Source organism: Rhagoletis zephyria, unplaced genomic scaffold, assembly GCF_001687245.7.
Source record: "Rhagoletis zephyria isolate East Lansing unplaced genomic scaffold, Rhagoletis_zephyria_1.1 Rzeph_scaffold_00687, whole genome shotgun sequence".
Lineage (NCBI taxonomy): Eukaryota > Metazoa > Arthropoda > Insecta > Diptera > Tephritidae > Rhagoletis > Rhagoletis zephyria.
In genome coordinates, this window is record NW_016157771.1 from 64,517 (window position 1) to 88,513 (window position 23,997).

A 23,997-nucleotide genomic window follows, 5' to 3' on the forward strand; every position below is an offset into this window, starting at 1 on the left:
ACCATCGATTTCATCCCTACCACATTCAACGTGTTCAGGCTCTACAGGAAAGAGATTACCTGTCGAGGGTTAGATTTTGCCGTGAAATGATGCGAATGCATGCATCAGACCCCAAGTTTTTTAATAAAATCATTTGGAGCGATGAATCATCATGCAATCGTGATGGTTATTTTAATTTACATAACCTTCAAAGTTGGCAGATAGACAATCCTCACGAAATGAGAGAAGATCGTTCGCAGTACCGGTACAAAATAAATTTATGGTGCGGTATTTTTAATTGTCAGATATTGGGACCTGTGGAACTGCCGCCAACGCTCAACTCCCACAGTTATTTAGAGTTCCTTCAGGAACGGCTTCCAACTCTTTTGGAAGATGTACCCTTAAACCTGCATCGAAGACTATGGCTGCAAAATGACGGGTGCCCTGCTCACTACGGGCGTGAAGTAAGAGCTCATTTAGACGAAACTTATCCTCGCCGATGGATTGGACGATACGGGCCAATCACGTGACCCGCTCGATCGCCAGACCTGTCCCGCTGATCGCCTGTCTTTAAGGACAAAATTTATTCAAAAACAATTCAAAACGAAGAGCATTTGCGGGAACAAATAAATGGAGCTGCTGCTGAGATAGCCCAATTGAGTTTAAGATCTCTAAAAGCGTCTTTTCTTAAAAGGTGCCGAGCTTGTGTTAGAGTAGAAGGTCGCCAATTTGAGCATATTTTATCAATAAATGAATAAATTTTTCTTCAAACAACTCATGTATATCTTATTTCACGTGAACCCATCCTTCACACAAAATATTGATAGATATAGCCCTTTTATAGACTCTAGTCCGAATTCCGGTAAGTAACATAAAATAATGTCAGAAGCAAGTAATTATGTACCTTTGTACTATTTAGCATGTCATTTGACGGTAACAAGAGCAAATTCAATTTAAATCTATTAAATACATTCTAGCAAAATATTTAAAAAAAACTGTTTTTATCAATAAAAAATTCAATTTTTGGAGGTATTTTCAAATCGGTCACGTAAATCTTTATATTTTGCGAGATATTTTGGTGGAAGCCTTAAAATATAATAGATTTTATAATTCCAGTGGAAAAACAGCACCGATTTTTTCTTTTGTATGGGGAGTGGTGCAGTCTACTGTACATAAGTTGACTATGATTACTCAGCCGTGCTATCGTAGTAGCGCAATGCTACCAAGTGCATTTTAAAATTTTCAGGCAAATGCGTTTATCGATTTTTTTTTTGTTTGTGTGAAATATTTTATTTTTATCAGTATTTTTCTTTTAATCAAAAAAATTTAAATAAAAGTGAAATTAAAAAAAATATTTTGCTGGAACCGCCCAGCACTTGGTAAATCACTTGAAATCTTTGTCAGATTATTTTTCGGATGGTAGTAGTAATATCGGTTTGGTACAAAATCCATTTACGAAGCGTACTTTGAATCCGAAAGCTGTAATTTTGATATTCTCATTGTGAATGGGCATTTCGCACTGAACATACCCAAAGATTACAGATGTCACCTGCTCATTTATCAAAAAATCATCGAAATTTTCGCGCGATTGAAGCCAAAAGTTTATACCGCAAGTTTTGATGCAATATATAAGCAATTTGTGCAATATTTTTGCTTTTTTATGTTTATTTCTTTTTCTTCAGAAACATATGATTTGACACTGAAATACTAAGCTAATGTCTGGTCACTATGGTAATATTTAACATACCACAATAAATTTACCAGAATGCAAATACCAGATGTCCGTCCACGGTATAAGAGTAAATATCATGAAGTCGCCAAAAAGGCCATCTTAACTTTGCTTCTTTCTGTCACAACGTACTCTGTGGACTGGTCGAAATTGGATGCTACCCCAGAAATGTGCCTACAGCTTTCAGACATTATATCGAACCACTATTTTATACAATAATTAATAACAGTGAAACAATTTCATTCTTCACATTAAAATTTAAAGTATGTACATATACTATTTCTAGTAAAAAGTTTTATTCATATTTAAATTGCACTGCCTTTGATTTTTAGTAATTTGATGTGGGGTTCCATAAAATGAAAGGTGTTTAGTAAGGGTTCCATCATCTTAAAAGTTTAAGAATCCCTGCACTAGAGCGTACTAGGAAAAAAAGGTCGTCGTAAGCCCCTGAGTCTAGAGAACTTCCCCAGGGCAATTTCGAAAATAAATTCCGTGCCAAACGTAGTCGTAGCATTTTTTTAGTTTTTCGTCATATCATCCGTATTTACCATCGGATCTGAAACTGATACATACATACATATGTACATATATCGATGTTTTTATCTCGAGGGGACATTTTTTTATACCAAAATTCAATGACCTCAACTACCCATTTTTAGTGCTTATTCACCAGATCTCACTTCTTATCACCCTAACGTACCACCTTATTATCAGTTAATGAAAGCTCACCAAACATTTTAAACATTTGGTAAGGAAGTACGTATTTCGTTTATTCCAGTAAAACTGTGGGGGTTCGGACCAAAAAATAGAAAAATTTGTTTTCGAAATTGTTTTGCAAAAATACTTTAGATTCATTGGTGTGCGGCGACACGGTCTAATGTATGTATGTACTTGAATTCAGTACCTTCGTTCGTGTGTGTCAATGTGTATGCGTTTGAACACGAATTAAGAGGTACTTATCGACTACGCTATAAGCAGGTGAATGAATGCGCACACATCATCAGCTGAAAATAGCCACAAATTTTAGGTAGAAATACATATACGAATCTGTGAATAGTATATACTTAAGTACATTAAAAATATGCATCTGTGTGCAGCAGACATTAGCCGGTAATTGACAAAATAACCAGGCATTGAATTATTGATCGAATCATAAACAATACTAACAATATTCGTCGTGTGATTATTTTTTAAGGAATTTAAATTTAAAGAAATAGAAATGTCAAACGCAAGAAGAAAATGGTAGCATAAAAAATAGAGAAAACGATAAATATTTTATCGTTATTAGTGAGCAGGTGTTATTTAAAAGCGGTGTCAACAAATTTTTGAACGAAAATAACCATAAGCATCATTTTAAAATTATAAAATTTTAATTAGTTTTCAGTATCAAAAACATTTTATAAAAAATATTATCATGTTGTTGTTTTTTAATTCATTTATGTTTTATTATTTTTGAGTGTTAATTGTTAATGTGGGCGGAATTTTAAGTCATTTAAGTGAATTTGAGCAGGTACTCAAAAACCAAACAAAAGTAGACAAAAGTACATATCTATGTATGTTCATATGTACATTACAGTGGTCAAAAAAAATGTTAGGGTTAGGGGCACCTTCCAAAATTTATCCCCTTGCCGAAAGAGGTGCTGGAACCAAACTTTACGTTTCTAAGTATAAATTTAGAGGATGCTCATGAAATGTTTATACTCTATTCTAGAAGTGTACTGTCCATAGATTTATTAACCAACAATTGGTTAAGCGACCTAAGATCATTTCAAATCTAAATTAGCTGAAAAAATATTACCAGCTGCAGTTGACATGGCAACACTAGCTTTTTATAAAAGTGCTCAATATTTTTGTCAGTCTCAAAGTGATTCAGTAGCGCATTTCATGGTCATTGATCACACTGTATTGGTTACAGTAAAACTGAAAGTTGGTATAGATATTACAAATACCACATACTTATTCTTTTCACGGCAAGTTAATTTTTCCTAAGAAGAAAGAAAATAGTGCTGAAAACTTAGGAATTGTGGTTTCATTAACCCGGCAGCCATGACTTTGGAGCCATTTCAAGGAAATATTTCCTTAGAATAATATACATACTTTTTTCCTAGCACCAAGGATGGTTTCTTCTCAGTCTACATATCTATATGTATTAACAAACTCTTATGGCCCTTAGATGCTCTCTTTACCCACTTCTTCATTAATATGAAGTTACTCTAATGTTCACACGTAGTAAGTGTATGTGTGAATCAGCCACCGTGAAACGAAAATGCAAAATGCTTGACACTCCACAGTGTCTAAATGCCTTCATACATAGTAGCTACTACACTGTACATCCCACATTAGTGCCGGAACGCTTGCCAATAAAATTAAAGATCCAATAATTATTGACTTGAAAATGTTGCCAAGTGTTTATCGAAATCACAGCGTAAGTCAAAGCCAACTCATCTATCTTGCTATCTCTTTCCCACTGCACCCACTATCGGGGCACACACTCGAAATGATGAACGCTGCCAAAATACGATCACTGTCCAATAAATGCGCTGCCAGAAAGAAACTGCAATTCTGTGCCAAAGTGTTTAGTCAGCGCATTTGAATGACGCCTGACCAGTGAAGCGGCGAGTGTGCAGCACGACCAGCATCAACACATCATTGGGCTATTTCGTCTTTTCAACTACATACATATGTATGCCACTAGCTAATGAAAACGATCATTAAAGTTATTATTGTTAAGTATTTTATTTATGTTTCGTAAATAAATTTATGAATTGCATTTTTAATCTAAAAAAAAAAAATCTTTCCATAATTCGCAGCAACGACGCCCTCAACGTTTTCGATGCAAATTTCCGATTTGTGGATGATGACAGTAGCAATAAATTTTCACTTGGTCATTTACAAGCGATACTAGGTGTTGTTGCTTTTGTTGTTCCTAGACCAGCACAAATCACTTGAAATTGCCAACTTAGTCACATTTGTATGTACACACAGAAGTGCAATTCATAAATAATCGAGCATAGAGCATACTCTTACAAACAAACAACCGCTTGATATAGGCGAACAACAAATAAATGAGCCACAACAAACTGAACTAGCCACTAGTTAACTACAGCCGCAAAACCATCTAATCCACAACTTCTACCATATGCTTTCTGGTGCAATTTCTTCTCCTTCTCTTCACATTACTTTTCCTTGCGCCAGCATTGCATAACTATGTAGTGGTCGTTGTATCTACTGTCAGTTGAGTTTCATTTACTGCCGACCTGACAGTTTTAATTTGACAGCTAAGTAGCAGTTAACAACTTTGTTTTTGTCACTGTCGCCGTGAACGCCGCCCGATCAAATACGTTAGAATATTAGATATAATGGCGCGTATTCATAGTCCAGCAACTAAGTCGAAACTAACAAAGTTGCAACTTAAATTTAAGTACCAACTTAAAATTTACCTCTATTCATAGTCGCATTTCAGACTTCTACTAAGTAGTTTCGACTTAGTTTACGATATAGCAAAACGAGTGTGAAAATGTATCGATTTTTCTTTACGATATTTTGGAAAAATTACATTTTTATTAAATAATATCAAGTTTGATCATCCGTTTATGTAATTTTTATTTTCATTGCATGATTATGCAAAAGAATAAGGTATCATTTTCTTGTTAATTGTGTGAAATAGCCAGAACAACCGCAGTGATGTGAAGTCGATGTTTATCGAAAGCATGCTGTGAAACATACAAATAGTAGATATCTAAATGTTATGCACAAATTTACTTTAAAAGAACTAGCGTGAAACTGACTTATTATTTGAGAATTTATCTAAATTATTCCAATTATAAAATTGTGATGTAGCTTTATTCGAATTGTAATACGCATTTAATTTCATCTTCCGATTAAAATGGATCGATCTTTGTAAATTTTAATGGGAGATTATTCAATATTATCAAAATCACCCTCCACCAACTTAATTTTTACATATTTCGTCTGTTTTCCCTTAATTTGATAAAATACTTCTTCCTAGTTACGACTTAGTTGCAGCTGCAGCCGAAACTAAATTTTAAGTTGGTACTTAGCCAGAAAAGTCGAAACTAAGGCGACTATGAATAGCTTTAGTTGTGACTTAGAATAGTTTCGACTTAGTTGAGTACTAAATATGAATATGAATATGCGCCAATGTTTTCATTGCACATAAATATATGTACATGTACATGAGAATACATATGAATGTATGTAAGGTTTCAGAACCAAGGCAATTCAAAAATAAAACAAAACGGTATTTTTTGTCAGTACCAAGGCTAGGTGATACCACGCGGATCGTTAGAACCCTCCTACTCAAAACCATCGTGCGGATTTCGCGAAACCCTATCTCGGCTATGTCGGTTAGGTCTCCGAAAAATCTTGAACCCATGAACTTTCGTCTTTTTTTACAAAGTGCGAAGCATTTGTATAACAGGTGCCACAACGTTTCTGACTCTCCTTAATTTTCAAATAAGTCGTTATGGGGGGACCCCTGACCTCTTTGCGTGCATTTCTATGGCAACTTGACCTGTAAGCAGACCCACGGCTGCGGCTAAGTCTAATTTTGGCAACGTAAGCTTCGTATTGCCGCCAGTGGTGAGACTAGCCCACCTTCCCGTTGCTAGTTTAAGAGAGAAGTCGCTTAGAATGAGCTTGCAGGTAGCGAGCGGTATGTTTCGGTGCCCCGTCATCCATACCAAGTCAAGAGCAGACTACATGAGACCGAATCAAGCGATGTGAGTGCGGCCTGCCTGTATGAGTAGATGAACAACCGCCTCCTACCTTGCCGTCTAACTTACAGCCATCGTTGTAGAGTGGGAGTGATCCCACACATTAAGTAGTAAAGAAACCTAAAAGTATTACGAGATATTTTTTAAAGGGTAATCGGCTTGCGAATAGTTTATCTTCCCCGATCAGCAGATTTTAAGGCATTTTTTTTTTTGAAATCTTGAAAACAAATATTTTTCGATCGGAAACCTCTGGTTCTCTTCCGGAGGCTTCCAATAACAATACCCAATTCTTTATTTAACCATTTTTTAATACTAAAGATTTTTTATTTATGCCCCATTGCATTTCCTGGCACATTCTATCGGTTTTTGCGGTTACTATGAAAAAAGAAAAAATAATAATAATTAGGTATTATTACTGGGAATCTCCTGAAGAGAGGCAGAGTTTTGCGATCAAATAACACTTTTTTTAAGAGTTCTATACCATTTCTCGGCAGGCAATGGCAAACCTCCGGGTGCATTTCTGCCATGAAAAACGCTTCCCATAAAAATACAATCGCCGTTCGGAGCCGGCATAAATTCGTAGGTCCTCCCCTTTGTGTGACAACATCAAGGCACACACCGCAAATCGGATGAGAAGCTCGGCCAAACACTAACATATGTGTAAGAGCCAATCTATTATTATTATTATTATTATTATTATTATTATTATTATACCATTTCTACGGAAAATAGTTTTTTCCCATATAAAATACATGGAAAACTTTGATCGCTTTGAGCGACCTCTGAATATTTTTTGATTTCCAAATAAAAAAATAGGGGCGCATACATGTATTTTTTTCGCTATAGAACAATCCTAGCGGTGAGAGCATAAAAAGTATTTACTCGTGCGTCATTTTGACCTATTGGATTTTGAAGACTGTATGATGGGAAGAAAGAAAGGTCATGTGAAGTTTTTCCTTACAGCGGTGGGTGGAGGATGTAAAAATGTAAAAAAAAAACAGTTACATGGATTTACTCGAGCGCGTCAGATATTGATAGTGAATAAATCAAACGCGTTTCTGATGAAGAAGATATGCTAATCTGTCGGTTTGCACGGTGGTAGTGGGCGTACGGAAGGGTCAAAAATGGGTGACAAAAAAGTTTACTCGAGCGCGTCAGATATTCACAAGGGATGTTAAATGGGTGCGAATGAACCTCCCATTCAATAATCTGACGATTCAGATGTGACGCAAGCTCGTGACGTCTTCATGAAGATGCAAAAAAAATCGCCATTTGGATTTACTAGAGCGCGTCAGATTTTCATACAGTAGGGAAATTTCGCAGAAAAATCTGTAGTAGTTTTGAAAAACAGTAAGTGCACGCACTAATCTTTGTTGACGATTTTCGTTACTCCGGCATGTGGAAATCGTCATATTACATACTTCCCGTTATCCTTCAGCGCGTTGGCCGCGCTCGAGAATGTGAATGTAACGTTTTTTTTTTTTTGCAAGTTTGCGACCCCCCAACCCCTTGCGTCACGCTCAAATCGTCAGATTATTGAAATGCACACTTTTCAGCATGTGATTAACTCACCATTTCTTTATCTGATGCGCTCGAGGAAATCCCCGAATCCCCTCTTGGGCTCCCCTACTATAAGTATGTACATATATGTACATACATTTACAAATACTTCAATAGCTCTTTCGAAAAAGAGGCAGGTCTTCATGTTAATCTGGCGCAAGAAGTATATAAATTAAGGGTTTTAAGTATGTTATTCAACACAACAAAATAATACTTTTTTGTCTGCTGATGACCAAAAATACTTACATACACACATATGTATGTATCTAATACTATTTAGATGCTTGCATGCCAGGGCCGGAATCAGAAGACTGCGTCCACCCACATTTGTATAGCGATTAAAAACATTTAAAGTTTTTAATTAGAACGACATCTGTCACCTATTGTCAAAAAATTCAAAACCAAATTTTCCAAGCGTGTGCATATGTACGAATTTACATATTGCTTCAATAAATATATACATACATGCACGCATTCATACAAACACATGTATGTACGTACATAAGTACGAGTATGTATGTATCTATATAAGAAACAGAATTTGCCAAAACAAAATCTTTAGTAATAATCTCGAGAAAAATGAATTTATGTCATTAGAAAACCAATAAATTTACGAAACAAATATGTTTTTATGAGCATTTAGAAATAAAACGCAACCACGACGAACTAGAAAATCACATGGGAGGTTCTATGAAATCGTCAGGCGTAACTGTGGTGTTTTTCGAACACCCACGTAGTGAACGATGAAAACAACATAAAACGATGAAAAATGTATGAAAATATTGCCGATGTACGTGACTTTGCTGCAATATTTATTTACTTAGTTGCATTAGGGCAGTGCCTATGAACCTGTAATTTACATCTATGTAAGTAGTATACTCAATGCATAGAAAACACTACACTTAATAAGTACGATATGTAACAAAATTGTGCTTGACTTAAAGAACACAATACAATGTTGCTATATTTTATACACTTGCCAAATTTTGATACGATTGAGTGGTTGAAAAAGCAATAAACGAAAATTATTTATGAAGCATTGAAGAACTAGATTCCCTTTACGTTATAAGAATAAATTCACTGGTGTGCTAGTAGAATTACTGCACCTTTCTGCTTATGGCTCGCAAGTAAAAAACTACATTTCTGGCGTGGCAAACAAGTGGTGCCAACCACAACTGTGGTTTTCCTCGCAATTATTGCCACAATGTCTCTTTCAGCAATTTCGGGTGGCTAGTTACATTTGCTTTTGGACTTTTCTTAAGGGAATGGTAAATATTAAGAGATTTTTTTTTACTAAAACTGGCAGCTTTGCGAATCAGAGCAGAATGCCCCTAAACATCCAATCGAAGAAATTCTCAAGTTCGGAGTAGAACGTTTCAGGTACAAAATGTCGCGCTAGAAATCAATAAATAGGGATTAGGTGTGATTTTTAATATGATATAGGATTACCAGTAAACATATTTGACACAAAATCTGAGCTTTTATACATCGCATTTTTTAATTATTTTGACATACACAGGAAGTAAAGTTAGTATCCCAATGTACACTTGAGCCCGAAAGTTGTCGGAAAAATAAACCGAAATATCGCTTAAAAAGAGCAAAAAAATTAGGAAAACTCCAGAAAGATACAGAGAGATAAGAAACATATTCAGAACACTTCTGAAAAAAAATTAAAAGCACCCAAAAAAATTCTAAAGAAGTTCTGAAGAAATTCTGAGAAATTCCGAACGGCTCTGAAAAAATCGTGAGAAGTCTCCAAAACCCCCAAACTATGACGAATCTTATTTTATTATCATAAAAGTAAAGTTAGGTTTTAACCAAGGAATGAAACCGAAACCGAAACCGTAACCGTTATCTTGACCTGAAAAGGAACAAAACCGAAACCGTTTCAAGCACAGGTTTCAATCGGTTTCCATAAATTTATAAAAATTATAAATAAAAATTTCTTTGAAATAAATGATTTATTTAACCAAAATCAGCAATATTTTGCTACAATTCTTGTTAAGTAGTAAATAAGTATGGCAAAGTAACTTTTCGCAAAAAGCTACTAAAAAGATGCCTAATAAATTAAATCCCCGATCTCGCATCGGTTATTTGGAAAAAGTCATTTTGATGTTCTAAACCGCACAGAAATGAATGGGTTTCATAATTATTTAGTAAATATTTGACGAAAATAATAATTATATTTTAGATTTCATGCATCTTTAATTTTGCAGCAAAAAGGAAACATTTAAGTGAATCTGGTGACGTTGCTGCTGTGTATCGATAATCGATTAATTCTATTTTATTGTTAATTCAACAGCGAACTGTAATTTTTGATTTTCTTTCCTCAACGTTTAAGACATTGCGATTTTAAATAATATCAACAAAAATTTCTGAATTGATTCAGGTTTTTTCTTTATATAAATTAAAATTAAGCACAATGTTTAATTTCGCCAAAAACAAACCTTGGAAGGTGCATATTTATTTAATAAATTGTTTTCTTTTCGCACTTGTTTTAATTTTTTTATTCCAAAACCGAAACCTGAACGAAATCGAAACCGGAACGTTATTTTGAATCCGTTTCATTCCTTGGTTTTAAATGGATTTTGGGCCGCAACGTCAAAGGCAAAATTCCGAAAGTAAAAAAATAACGATAAGTACCGAAAAATCACGATAAAATCCCGAAGCATAAAATCTAATTAAAATTCAGAAAAGTGCCATTCCGCTAATAACAGTTTTTTGGTAGACAAGTTTCTAGCTCGGAGAGGTTCGACAATTGATGAAAATTCTGAATTGGCCAATTATATAATCTAATGGCGCCCTATAATAAATAATGATTATTCCCACTCAGAAGCAGTGTTGCCAGAATGTTTTGTAGAAACCGGATAAATTCCCAAAAAAAAAACCGCTAAAAACTGCTTAACTGTTTCAACTAAATTTTACATGTTTTATTTAAATAAATCAGAAGTAGAAAGACTTGGAAAGAAGTTGCAAATTCAAGTTGGAAAAAATCTTGACAGCAAAAATTTGCATTTAGGAAAAACATATGATTGTAGAACATGGTTGGATTTTTTTGTCCATGATAATTTGAGTGATTTTGAAATTAAAAATGTAATAAAATACTTGTTTACTTAATTAATTTTAGGTAATTGCACTTAGGTCTCATTTTATGCGATTTTTTAAGCGGATTTTCAAACCATTTTTCGCTGTTGCGATTTTACTTTTTTGAGAGTTGTTATTACTTTTTTCAGTCTGTAAGAGACAATGCCTCTGATAATTAACTTGTCTTTGTATTCTTACATAATTCATGTATTTATTGTGGTATTTATTTTTTATTTTTTTTGTTAAAATGCCGATTTAATTTTATTTAATTCATTAATGTTCAGTTTTACATGGAATAATAGGTGTTGAAGTGAAGAAATAAATTATTTTGTTTTGCATAATATTGCTTCACTGGATTTTTTATGCGGTTTTTTTTGGAATTTTTTACATGGAGTATCTGAATTTATGCTGTTTTTGGAAATGCTGGAACGCATCCGCTGTTTATGTATGAAAATAAAAAACTTTTATATGCGGATTTTTTTATGCGACTTTCTGGGGAACGCATTTACCGCATCAAAAAAGACCTAAGTGTAAATGATTTTAAAGTTACTCGGCTGAATAACACTGTATTTGTAATCGAAATGCAATCGCAACCAGAATCGATTTAGAAAACCCGAAGTACTACGACAAAGAAATTGAAATGTATGTTATAGAAGGTCGGACTAGCAAGAAATATGCATGTAGATTTTCGTTTTTGCCCCTCTGAAAGAATTTGAAAAATTCTATGAAAATTTATTATGTTTGAAATGCATCCGTGGACACTAGCTGGCAGAGTAACTTGCAAATTAGTGCAAATTTGCGATCGTGCAGAAATTTGCTACTTTCACTGCTTGAGAGAGAATTTGGGAGCATTTTTTCTTACTATCTGACATCTAAGAGATAATTGTCGCTGGGTTTTGAGACCAAACCTATGGTCTTCCCAGAGAGTTTTGCTTTATATGGAAATGTGTGCTTTTTTATTTTCATTTTCCCAAACTACTCCCCGAATAGTTCCGACTCATCCCGAAATGGTCCTGAACAAGCCCCGTCTTTTAAGACTTTAAAAATTTGTTCGCACTCATAATTATTATGAAACGACTTTTATAAGTCTCAAAATAAAAGTCTTTGCAGACTTAAAAAATATTTATCTCTCTGATAATTAGGACTGAAGGACTTTTGTAATATAAGTCACTGAATAATAATTATAGATGAATCAAACATTTTTTATTATCTTAATGTAATAATTATTGATTGACTTTTATTCTTTTCTCTTATAATTGTTATGTCTGCTGCTGAATACATTGTATTTCGTATTTCACTTTCACTCACCTTCTTTTTATCTCTCATCGAGCCTTTGCCTCGAACCATTATTTTACAACCAGTCTCTTGTTCCAATTGCTTAGCTGTCATGCCACGTGGACCCAAAATTCTGCCAACAAAATTGAACTGCAAATAAAAATAATGAAGAAGCAACATAAATGTATTGTTGACAATTTATTTTATATATTCATGCAAAAATATACAAGCCATTATATGTCATTGCGGTTATTTGATAATTTCCACAAATGTTTGCACAAAATTTGAGTTAATTTAACGCTTAATGACGCACTCACACCCAGTAACAAAAATACATTCCTACACACGACCACATGATTCCTCCAACACAGAAGCCATAAGCAAAACCATTTTTGTACGTCCGGAGGCGATCATTAAAAGAAATATGTCATACCATTCAAACGACACAAAATTGCAGCAAGATTTTGAGCTTTTGGTCAGCTAACGCGTTCAACACACTCTTGGAATTCAAGGTTAAGGCAATACGATATTTTTGCATATGGCTGCTACTGCCATTAAATTCAATTTCGTTGTCATTTATTTTTATTTTTTTTTTGCACTAAGCAGCTTTGTCAAATTACTACCACCACCATAGACTTCAAACGAAATTCAAGCAGATACACTTGGCAAATCAAACAGAAATCCCCAAAGAAGATGAAAGACATTCAACCATTTCGACGACCGCTTCAAACAAATGTGACTCATACGCACTGGTGACCCAACTAGTGGTGGCCGACACACTTGGGTAATCGCACATTAGAAAAGTATGCATCATTGCGCTGACGGGCACTGAAGTACTTAGCAGGAAATTACCAATTGTTTGCCTGGGGCGTAACACGCCTCACATCGACACGAAAATCCAATCAGTTAAAGGAAGATATGCAAAAACCATGGCAGCGTAAAAAGAATCTCGTTTTCATTAAAACATTTAGCAAATGCATCGCTAGCCGGCACGTCTGCCTGCATTTCAGTGGTGCGAAAACCAGAATGTAGTTACGAGAACGAAAGTGTATAAGTTCATCTTTGCACATCGCTGCACCCAACAGCAACAGCAAACACGTAAGCACATACAAACGTGTTGGAGGCCTTTCTACTTAGTCCACCACCTGCAATTGGAGAATCCGACCTCGAACGTGCCTTCCAAGACGTGCCGCCACTTGGCTGCTCTAAGTAGCCGCATCTAATGGCTAAAAGCGACGGCTGTCGCAATTCTATAGTAGCAATAAGCGCATATCTCATCGGAATGCTTATATGTTCATATGTACATATCGTCGTTTAAAGTGCAAAACCGCGTATCAACAAAATGCAAAACCGAGTATGTGAAGTTGCATAAATTATTTTCTAGAGAGTAAAAACACTCCAATTTCAAAATGGTTCTCTTTCTAATAAAACAATCGCATTTCTGGCAAGTATATTACAGGACGAATGGATAAGGATTGAGCCAAGAGCTTGTGTGAGCAAATCCAGTTTTTGGCAGCAAATGTCAGTTACGCGGTTTTGTACTTTACAACAACGATATACATATATGTATGTGCATATATGCTGCACCACTGCATGCCCACATTTGCATGCACGTCTCGTTCATTTGCCGCTTATTGATTTGCTGGTAAAAAAAACACTCGAATTGTTTGCATTTTTGTTTGAGGTATTTATTTACATGCATCCAGATTGATGCTCAGACGACTACTTGTCACTTTGTTGCTTTATGTCTATCTATCAGTTCGCCAGTATACGAGACTCTTTAACTGCCTTCACTATTTATAAGTGGCATATGGAAAATCGCAAATGCAATTCCTTACCGAATTAGATTTTTCATTAAATTATGATTTTCGATTTGATTTGTGTGCCTTAAAATCTGCTACATTTGGCCATGGGTCGACTAAAACCATAAATGGGCTGGCATTCAACACACACCCAGTTATAAAGCAAACATTCAAATGCAATATTTCTTACCCGTAAAAGTACATGTTTATGTACATATGTGTATGTTGCAAATAGGCTTGTGCAAGCATATAACCATAAATTTTATTCCTCAATGTCAATCGGTTCATAAAAGTCAGAGAAAGACCGCAGTTGGGAGAGCGGTATTTCTCAAGTAATAACAGATAAAGAAGTATAAGTTCGGGCGAAACGGTTCGGTATATACCCGGCGCAGGTATCAAATATCGTCGTTTCAATTTTCTCTAACCTACGTTTGCATGATAAGCAGGGTGCTGAGTTAGACTTAATGAGGTAATTGAACCAAGTTTGGTATAAATCGATAAAGGGGTTACCGAGTTACGCCTTGTAGTCATAAGTTGGGCCACGCCCTATTCCCAAAAGTCTATAGCAGTCTTATTTATTGTTAACAGATTGTTGTAACTATTAACACTATTAACTTTGAGTAAATCGTCCATAATCAAAAAATGTCAATAATCGACTTTTAGTGCATTAGCTTCGGTAGCTTTCGTGTTTCTGTAAATTACCGTTATATGGTAGGTGAGCGTGGTTATTGCCCGATTTAGAAGATTTTCAACAGATTTCTTAGCTAGACCCTAGGAAAGGCTCTCACCGAGTTTGGTAAGGGTTGGTGAAGCGGGTACTAAGATAGAGCAGTTTATCATAAGTAGGCGGGGTCACGTCCATTTTCCAAAAATTTCATAATAACATTATTTTTTACCACAACTCTACTTCACATACCAATTTTCAACAAACTAGAATAGATATTTATTGAAATATCGTAGTGTCTGCATTTCTCGAAAATACCGTTATAGCGAAGAGGGCGTGGCTACAGTCCAATTTCGCCTATTTTCAATACCAACCTACCTTGAATAAAGGGCAACCTACATACTAAACTTCTCAACTTTTGCTCGATTTATCATGTACACAAACGAAGGTACGGACGGCCGGACGGACAGACATGGCTTAATCAACTTCTCTTTTCATTCTGAGCATTTATGTATGTATGCATTTCCTTATATCTATTTCGATTCGTCTTGTCTGTTACAAATAACTGTTATGTAAACAAAGCTATAATACCCCTGCAGAAGTGCGCTCGGGTATAGAAGATGCATTCTTTTACAACCACCGTGCTACAAAAGAACACTCGCTTAAATCACGAAATCCATGCAAAGCAACAACAGAAACTCGGCTATTTATCCGAGTTCAGCTGTTAATGGGAAAGTGGAGGGGAATTTTTGTTTTCGAATATACATGATTTATATTTTAAATAAGTATATATATTACGCTTATATTATATCATCAGCACCTGAGTTCAAGCCCTGGTCAAAGCAGCATCGCAAAAAATATAGACAAAGGTTTTTTCTTAACAGTGGTCGTCCCTCGGCAGGCAATGGCAAACCTCCGAGTGTATTTCTGCCATGAAACACAGCGTCTCATAAAAATGTAATCTTAACTTTTCGGGACTTTTCGAGACCTTCCAAAATTGTCTCTGTATTTTTCGGGAATTTTGCAAATTTTTGGGGAATTTTCTTCCCATTTACTTATATATGTATATGTATATATTTTTGGGACTGCTTGGGATCTTCCTTCGCAATTTTTTTACATTTTTGGGACTGTTTGGGATTGACCTATTTGGTTTCTTCGGAACTTTTCGTGTTATTTCTGGATGTTTTGGAAGCTTTCAGAAAATTTTACCGAGGGTTTTAATCTAAAGTTACATTTTAATTTAACTTTTCTTGAGATGACTATTATAAAATTGGATTTCTTAGAGATAGAAATACGTTTTTTAATAATGGTCTCTTTATTCAACCAAAACATTTTACCGTCGACCCATTTCTTCAGGTTCGAAATCAGGAACAATAATAATTTAAGAATATGTAGTATCAAAACAGACTTAACGTGTCTATGTGTGCCCCATTTTCCATACTTCGATGAAAACAAACAGGATGGTGGAAGCTTATCATAAAAAAACAATATTCACTCTATTCTACATTGCAAAGCTGCATACTTCGAAACACATGCAAAAAAAAATACTTGTATATTTTTCAATAGGTTAAGTCTATTTGCTTACAGACATGCATTTATGCATATGCGTAGGCGTACCTAGATACGTACATGCATGTGTATACTTAGGCTTACACAAATGTTTTAAAAGTAGCAAAATCGCCTATTTGCACAGGTGTAAAAAATAGTTGTGGGTTATAATTCCACTTCTGTAAATGTATGAGTGTAAAGAGTACTCTAACTGTTTGTAGGGGAATAAAAATAACAGCAGCGTTTATACGACAAGGTAGGTGATCAAAATGCAGCGACACGATTTGCACTGCAGTAAATAACATTTTCGCACCAGATAAACGCTCAAAAATAATACACTAAATGGTACACACCCACATACACTGGAATCGTCATCACCCATGCAACGCCGACATCATTCATCAAATAAGTACAACTGTCAGCTTTATGCCTGTGTGTGTGTGTTTGTAGCTGCTTGGTTATTAAGTGGTGCAAATTCAATACGAAATTCGTGTTAGCCTAGTTTTTCCCCAGAACACGACAACCGCAAAATAACGAAAAAATAAGCTACAAATAATTGCTAACAATGCAACACCTACACAGCAGGCCACCAACTAACAAACCATCAAAAAGCCACCTAGACTGGGCACGACATACAATTTGAATGTCAAGCGCAGAAATGTAAATGATGAATGTTGCTTATTAAATTGATGCTGTGACGCGAGCGGCGACTATCGAATAATGGTTGACGGCTCATGACTGACGGCGGTAACGATGGCGGTGATGGTGATGACGTCGACCGAAACAAATCAGCAACAAGAGTTGCATTGTGTAACAATTAAATCAAAACGACAGAGGTGAAGAAACAAGTATCATAAAGTGTCTATAAAAAGAAGCATACATAGGGAATATTGCTTGAAAGAATGGTAGTCTAAGAAAAGGCGTAAAATGCAATCAATTAGCTAGCGAACAATATTTTTCGGAAGAATGTATCACACCCCAGTAGGGCAGTACGCATAAAGTAGTTAGCCAGAAGAACTGGTATTGATAAATTAGGTTTACTGGTTTTTAAATTAGCGGAAATCTCGAACTTAACACAATTGTCAATTCTGGCAACTATCTGGAGCCCTTTACTGTCCTTCGAAAGACTAATTGAAAGATCTGTTAACGAGGAGGTCATACATAGCGTTATGCTGTTCGTCTTTTAAAATAAATATTTTTCTTTTTAACACAGTAAAAACTAATAAAAAAGAAAACCAAATTAAAAAATTATATTAAATAATAGAGCAAAAATAAATAGTATTTTTAAAAATTAAATGGAATTAAAATAATATATTTCTTTGTAACAACAAAATCTAAAAATTAAATTAGAAAAAGCAATAAATAATATTAAAAAAAGAAAATAATACATAAAAAAAAATATTTTAAAACAAAATTTAAAAACTAAAAAATTTATTGAAAACAAGTAAAAAAGTCTAAGTTCGGGCGAGGCCGAGCATTAAATACCGTCACGCAAGTATTAAATATAGTTTTTTCACCTTTCCGAAATCTACCGCTACATGGTAGGCAGGGGTGGCTTTACCTTTATTTCATATTTTTTTCAAGGGATTTTTGTTAGTATCAGTTTTGAGGAAATTAGCGCCCTTAAATTTCGAAGTTTGTAGCAGCCATTTTCAGCCGCTTAGTATGTTGTACCAAGGGGAATAACTGTGCCAAGTGTGGGAGAAATTGGTGGAGCGGTTACCAAGATATACACATGTAATCATAGTGGGCATGGTTACGCCCATTTTTCAATAATTTATGATATTCTTATTTTTCGTATAATAATTAGATTTTGAGTGAATAGGCCTGAGTAGTTACTAAATTATCGTAGTTTTCGCATTTCTGAAAACTACCGTTATATGGGAGGTAGGCGTGGTTATTGTCCGATTTTGCCCATTTTCAATACCATCCGTCCTACGAAAAGAAGTACACATACCAAGTTTGATTAAGATATCTCAATTTTTAATCGAGTTATCGTGAACACAGACGGGCGGACAGACATTCTGATGATTTATGTATACATTTGTCTATATCCATATCGATTCGTTTTGGCTGTTACAAACAACCAATGAGAACAAAGTTATAAACCTTTGTGCACAAGGGCGCTCGAGTATAAAAAGCCAAAAAACATAAGGTTCTAAAAATAAAATTTAATAAAAAAAATATATATTTTTCTTTATAAAACAAAAAAAAAAACAAAATATGAAAAGAAAATGAAATCCACATGAACGCTGCATTCGCTCAACCATCCGTCTGGAGCGTTAATTGTGTGCAGCGAATTCTGTTCGGCTCTGAACTGGCTGTCACATACCAAAAATCGGAAAGAGCAAAGGAACTGTAGAGCTTATTTGGATATTGTGTTGCGCAGCGTCAACAAACACCAGTGGTTCTCGCATGCAAATCTGCCACAAAGTGCTGATATAAATAGTATATCTCATTTTATACATACTTACGCGAATATGTACATAGTACAAACGTGCAAGCATATAAACTTATCCACACTAGTATCAGCAACAATTGCATTATTAATAATTCTTCATTGCCAGCTACCGCTGACTGGCCAACTAACGCAGCGGCTGACTAACTGTCTGATTGACTTTTGCCACCAATTGATGCCGGTACTGTTTTTGCCTGCAGGCATTCGTGGTTTAATTAACTTTGCTTTGCTATTTTTTCAGTACTCGATAATGGATTAATCGTCGAGATCACATCGAACAGTCAGTCTTCTTATCGGATTTTAATAATAAAGGATTCAATTAGTGCAATTGTTGAAGTAGTCTGAGTAACTCAGTTGATGGGATGAGATCATCATGTCCAAATTAGGGCGGGTTTTCTAAACGAATTATCCACTCATCTGGTAATGACGAATAGCAAATTAAATGGAAGCCAGTATTTTTCTATTGTATTAGAATATGTATTCAAATACTTTCATTATACAGCATGTAAAATAAATAATAAGGCTCACTTGCAGAACATCCAGAGTAAAAATATATAAATAGAGAATTAAGTAGCTCAGAGATAAATTTTTATATTCCCTGCAGTGAAAAAATATCAATTGTTAAAACTAACCAACTTATAGTTAGCTTTTTGGCGAGATTTCGATTAATACCTCACTTTTAATTAGCTATGACAAAACCAACTTAAAGTGAATTGTAAAGTCGTGCAGGAGTCATGCAGACGCAATCGGGAGTTGGTTTTCTTTACAAGTTTCTATTAAATATCCTCATACAAAAATTACTTTCAATACACTTTTTTTCTGAACTTCGCAGATTCTTTTTCATATTCAGGACAAATAAAAGGAAGATCGAAATTTTATACTATCATTTTGAAGTTATGTCTGACGGTGTTCGAATATGGGGCCACCCAGAGCAGAATATGTAAACAAATATGAAATGTAATAAAATAAAGTAAATAAATAAGTAAATAAAAAAGTAAAAAAACAAAAAAATATTTTGTTTTTCTTATTGATATTTTATGTCCAAAAGTAGTTAGTTACAAGTTAGTTGACATGTAATGCAGAGGTATCCAGGTCTGACTTTTTTGCGGCCATCGCCCCACAAAAGTAGTTAGCTTTTTTCGAACAAAATACACAGTTAATAGTTAGCACTAGTGTTCGCGTAAACAGACTAAAGTTAGGTATAAGCTAACGTCACTCCCTGCAGGGTTCCTAAACCAGACAATGTCTTGCAGCATTGAAAACTGGCCCAGAGTTAAGTAAATCGGGTTATTTCTACATTATTTAGGCGCCACTCTCTTTGTTTTAAGTTTGTTTACATTTTTAAGTGAATTTGAATATAAAATTTCAAATAGGTACAAATGGCAAATTGGTCAGCACATATCGCGCTCCTAGATCAAAATACATTTTGGGGGACTTTTTTGCATAAATCAATTCATAGGACTTATATCCGTGTAATGGAAATAATTTTTCCTTCATGATTGTATACTAGCGTGGGCCGAAAATCCGCTTTTTTTAGAATTTTGATTGGTAATAGCAAAAATATGGTCCGTAATGCTCTAAAAACAATCTCTGTGTGAGATGACAATTTTTGGTCAATATCTCAGGCTCGGCCAAGCCCATCAAAGTTCAAATGCAAAAAAATAAAAAATCTTAGCTTATTCCGATTCTCCACAAAAAGGGCCATATACCAAATTATGTAGGCATAATACTTTCGAAAATACTAGCAATTATAGCAAACAAATTTATTAATTAATTGTATTTATTAATTTTTATTTTTTGAGCATATTGAACTTTGCTGGACTTGGGCGAGCCTAGGATAGTGATCAAAAAATTCCAAATTTAACACACTTTCTTTTAAGCATAATGAAGCATATTTTTGCTATTACATATCAAAATTCTAAAAAAGCGGATTTTCGGCCCACGCTATTATATACATTGACTAAAAACTACAGTTATACCAGTTTTTGTGTTATTTGCTTTGAATCTGTACGATCCACGAGCAATCAAATTGCGCCGTTCGGAGTCTGCGCAAGCGATTCGAAGAAAAGAATTTCTCGAAACGCCAACGATTCAAAAAACTTGTAATACTCGATTCGCTAACGATAGGTGACTCTCCTACGAATTCGAATTCGCCGATCTATCGCCGCGAAGTATCGTCTCGACAGTTATATCAGAGAAAACGAGCTCGTTTCGAATTCGAGACGAATTCGTTGTATTTATTGGGTATTTAAGTAGCTGTCTTCTAATTGCTTACACGGCCTTTATGCATATACATATACAAAAATACTTCAACAAAATTTGTGTCTAAAAGCTACCAGCAATTTTTCGCAGTTCTTAAAACCGCTGACCACATTCAACGAAATATACAATGCCAACAAAGTTAAGCAGTCAAAACGTGTACTAATTATAAAACCATTTGCATATGCCCAGAACCACTCAGCAAACCGCAAGCGAATGTAATATGTACACAACAAGTCGGGCACTGTACAGTGTTGCATTTTCGTACTAAAGGAAATATTTTTAGCACCTGCGGCTTTGGTTTTACTATTGCAAAGAAACAGCTCTAATGAAATTTAAATGCTTTACTCGAATATGCGAAAATGTACTAAACTCAGTTCATTTTTAACCAAATAAAGGTATGTTTAAAGTATACACCATATTGTTTATTTTTATGCTCAGTGTAGTTTCAACTGAGTAACACTTCCGACACAACCGTTAACAGAATTGCTTATCTCAGTGCTATAATTAAATTAACTTGCACGCCGGAAAATGCTTTAAAGCTCAAACAAAGGTTAATGTAGAAATTTAACGTTAAACAGTAAAAGTTTCAAGTTTCATAATTTTTTAATCGCATTTCACAACACTGTGCAATTAGACCGCTTAAAAATCTGCGAACTGCGGTTAGTTTTCGCTTTCGGCATCAACAATCGGCGTCAAACGCTATATGACTCGGAGAAGTGGAAAAACGTTTTCGCTCTCAGGCGCATTTGTGCCGGCGAGCGGTTGGAAATATGTACATACATATGTACGTCGAAAAACAAAAGCTGCATTTGTGAATGCGCTTATTTTCATAATGCCAGAGCAATCTTAGATACATATATTTTTATGAGTTAATAGTAGATAGTAGTAGAATAGTAGTAGTAGCACGTAGATAAATATGCATAATAATTTTTTGAGGAATTCATTGCGTCCAGAAGATCTGTTATGCCCTTGTAAGTAATACTTATTTGTTTGACAAAAATTTCTACACATTTAAAGGAGTGCCCGCTAATGGACAAAGAAAAATATTTTAGATCGTAAAGAAATAAATTTGTAAGCAAAATATGGACGAAAATGTTGCATGTACTGTGCACATAGTGCAAAACTTTCAAGCGAAATACAATTTCATTACCGAGCATATTTTTCGGCTCGCACAAATATGTGTATGTCTGTATGTATTTCTCTCTATTTTCCACTGCATTCGATAAAGCATATTTGCATATATGTATATATGTACATTAGGGTGGTCCAAAAATGCATGTGGAAAAAGTAAAGTTCTATACCGAAAAAAATATATCCCAATTTTTTTTTTTTTTTTTTTTGATATTAAGAAATATTTAGAGGTAGCTCAAAGCGCCCAAAGTTTTTCAAGTATTTTATTTGGGGAAAAACAACTTTTCGTAGAAATGGTATAAAATTCTTAAAAATCAATATTTTTCTATCGGAAAACTCTGCTTATCTGCAGGAGACTTCCAATATTAATACCCAATTGTTTATTTAACCATTTTTTTACCGCAACTATATTTTATACCAAAACCAAAAACCCAAAAAAGCTCGAAAAACCAATAAAAAATCGTTAGTATTAAAAAATGGTTAAATAACCAATTGGGTATTATTCTTGAAGGAATCCTGAGGAGAACCAGAGTTTTCCGATCGAAAAATATTGATTTTTAAGAATTCTATACCATTTCTACGAAATAATTTATTTTTCCCATATAAAAATACATGGAAAACTTTGAGCGCTTTGAGCCACCTCTATGTTTTTTTTTTTACCACCCTAATGTGCATACAAGCGTATTTTTATTCGTATTTATACGTTCGTGAATAATTAAAGGAAAATTAATTTCCTTTAACCTATCTAAACGAGTAAATAAAGACAAAACAAGTTGCAGAAGTATAAACACAACTCTATATAAAATTAAATGTACACATGTATGATTATGTATGCATGTGCATCCACATGTATGTATGTATACTCTGCTTACTGCTTTCCAGTGGAAAGACTTATCTCAGCTGGTAAAAGCCGACTAGTCCTTAACTGATGTGAATTGCTCCCTAGGCTGACCAGCTCGGCAATAACGAACAGCTTCCAATGTTGCGACTAGCGGTATCAGTCTTTCAAGCGTCAAAGCGATTATATAATTAAATGGAGAGGGCAAGTTCTAGTCCCTTTGAAGGTGTTAGGGATTTTCCAAATTTAAAAAATATTAGTTATATTCAACCACTTTAATTTGAAAGAAAAAGTATATTACAAATTTATAAATTTAAATAAAGAAGAATTCTGATAAAGAAATTTGGTGATTTCCGAAATAGCTATCACTTCTACCATTTTTCAATTATTGTTGCTTTTCCACAATAAGTTTTTCATTAAAAACAGCCTCGAGCTCAATAAAATTGTTGAATTTAAATAAAACAAGTAAGAAAGTCTAAGTTCGGGCGGGGCCGAACATTAAATACCCGGCGCAAGGATTACATATATGCCTTTTCACCTTTCCGGAAGCTACAGCTACATGGTAAGCCGGGGTGTATCAATTTTGAATAAATTAGCGTCCTTAAATTTCGAGAATTTCTAAAATTAGCCGTTATATGAAAAGCCGTAATTTTAGTCCGATTTCAATAATTTTGAACGTTTTGCTTTTATGTGGCAAGCACAATAACCATACCGAGTTTGGTACAAATTGGTAGAACGGTTACCGAGATAAATATAAATATAAATTTTCCAAAATTTTATCATAAACGTATTTCTTGGTAAAGAATTGCTGCAAGCATCGATTTTGAATAAATTAGCTTTAATATTTACTGATTTATCGAGGATTTCGTATTTCTCGAAATTACCGTTATATGGGATGTGGGCGTGGTTATTGTCCGATTTTAAAAATTTT

At 34.6% G+C, this 23,997-nt stretch overlaps 1 protein-coding gene across 1 annotated transcript in view; it reads right to left on the reverse strand.

Moving 5' to 3' along the window:
- Window positions 1–23,997, reverse strand: part of LOC108361034 (protein held out wings-like) — an 84,996-nt gene that overhangs the window by 35,847 nt on the left and 25,152 nt on the right. The window contains exon 3 of the mRNA XM_017613566.1: window positions 12,397–12,513. Coding sequence (XP_017469055.1) covers window positions 12,397–12,513 — 117 coding nt within the window. The remainder of the gene's footprint in view (window positions 1–12,396; window positions 12,514–23,997) is intronic.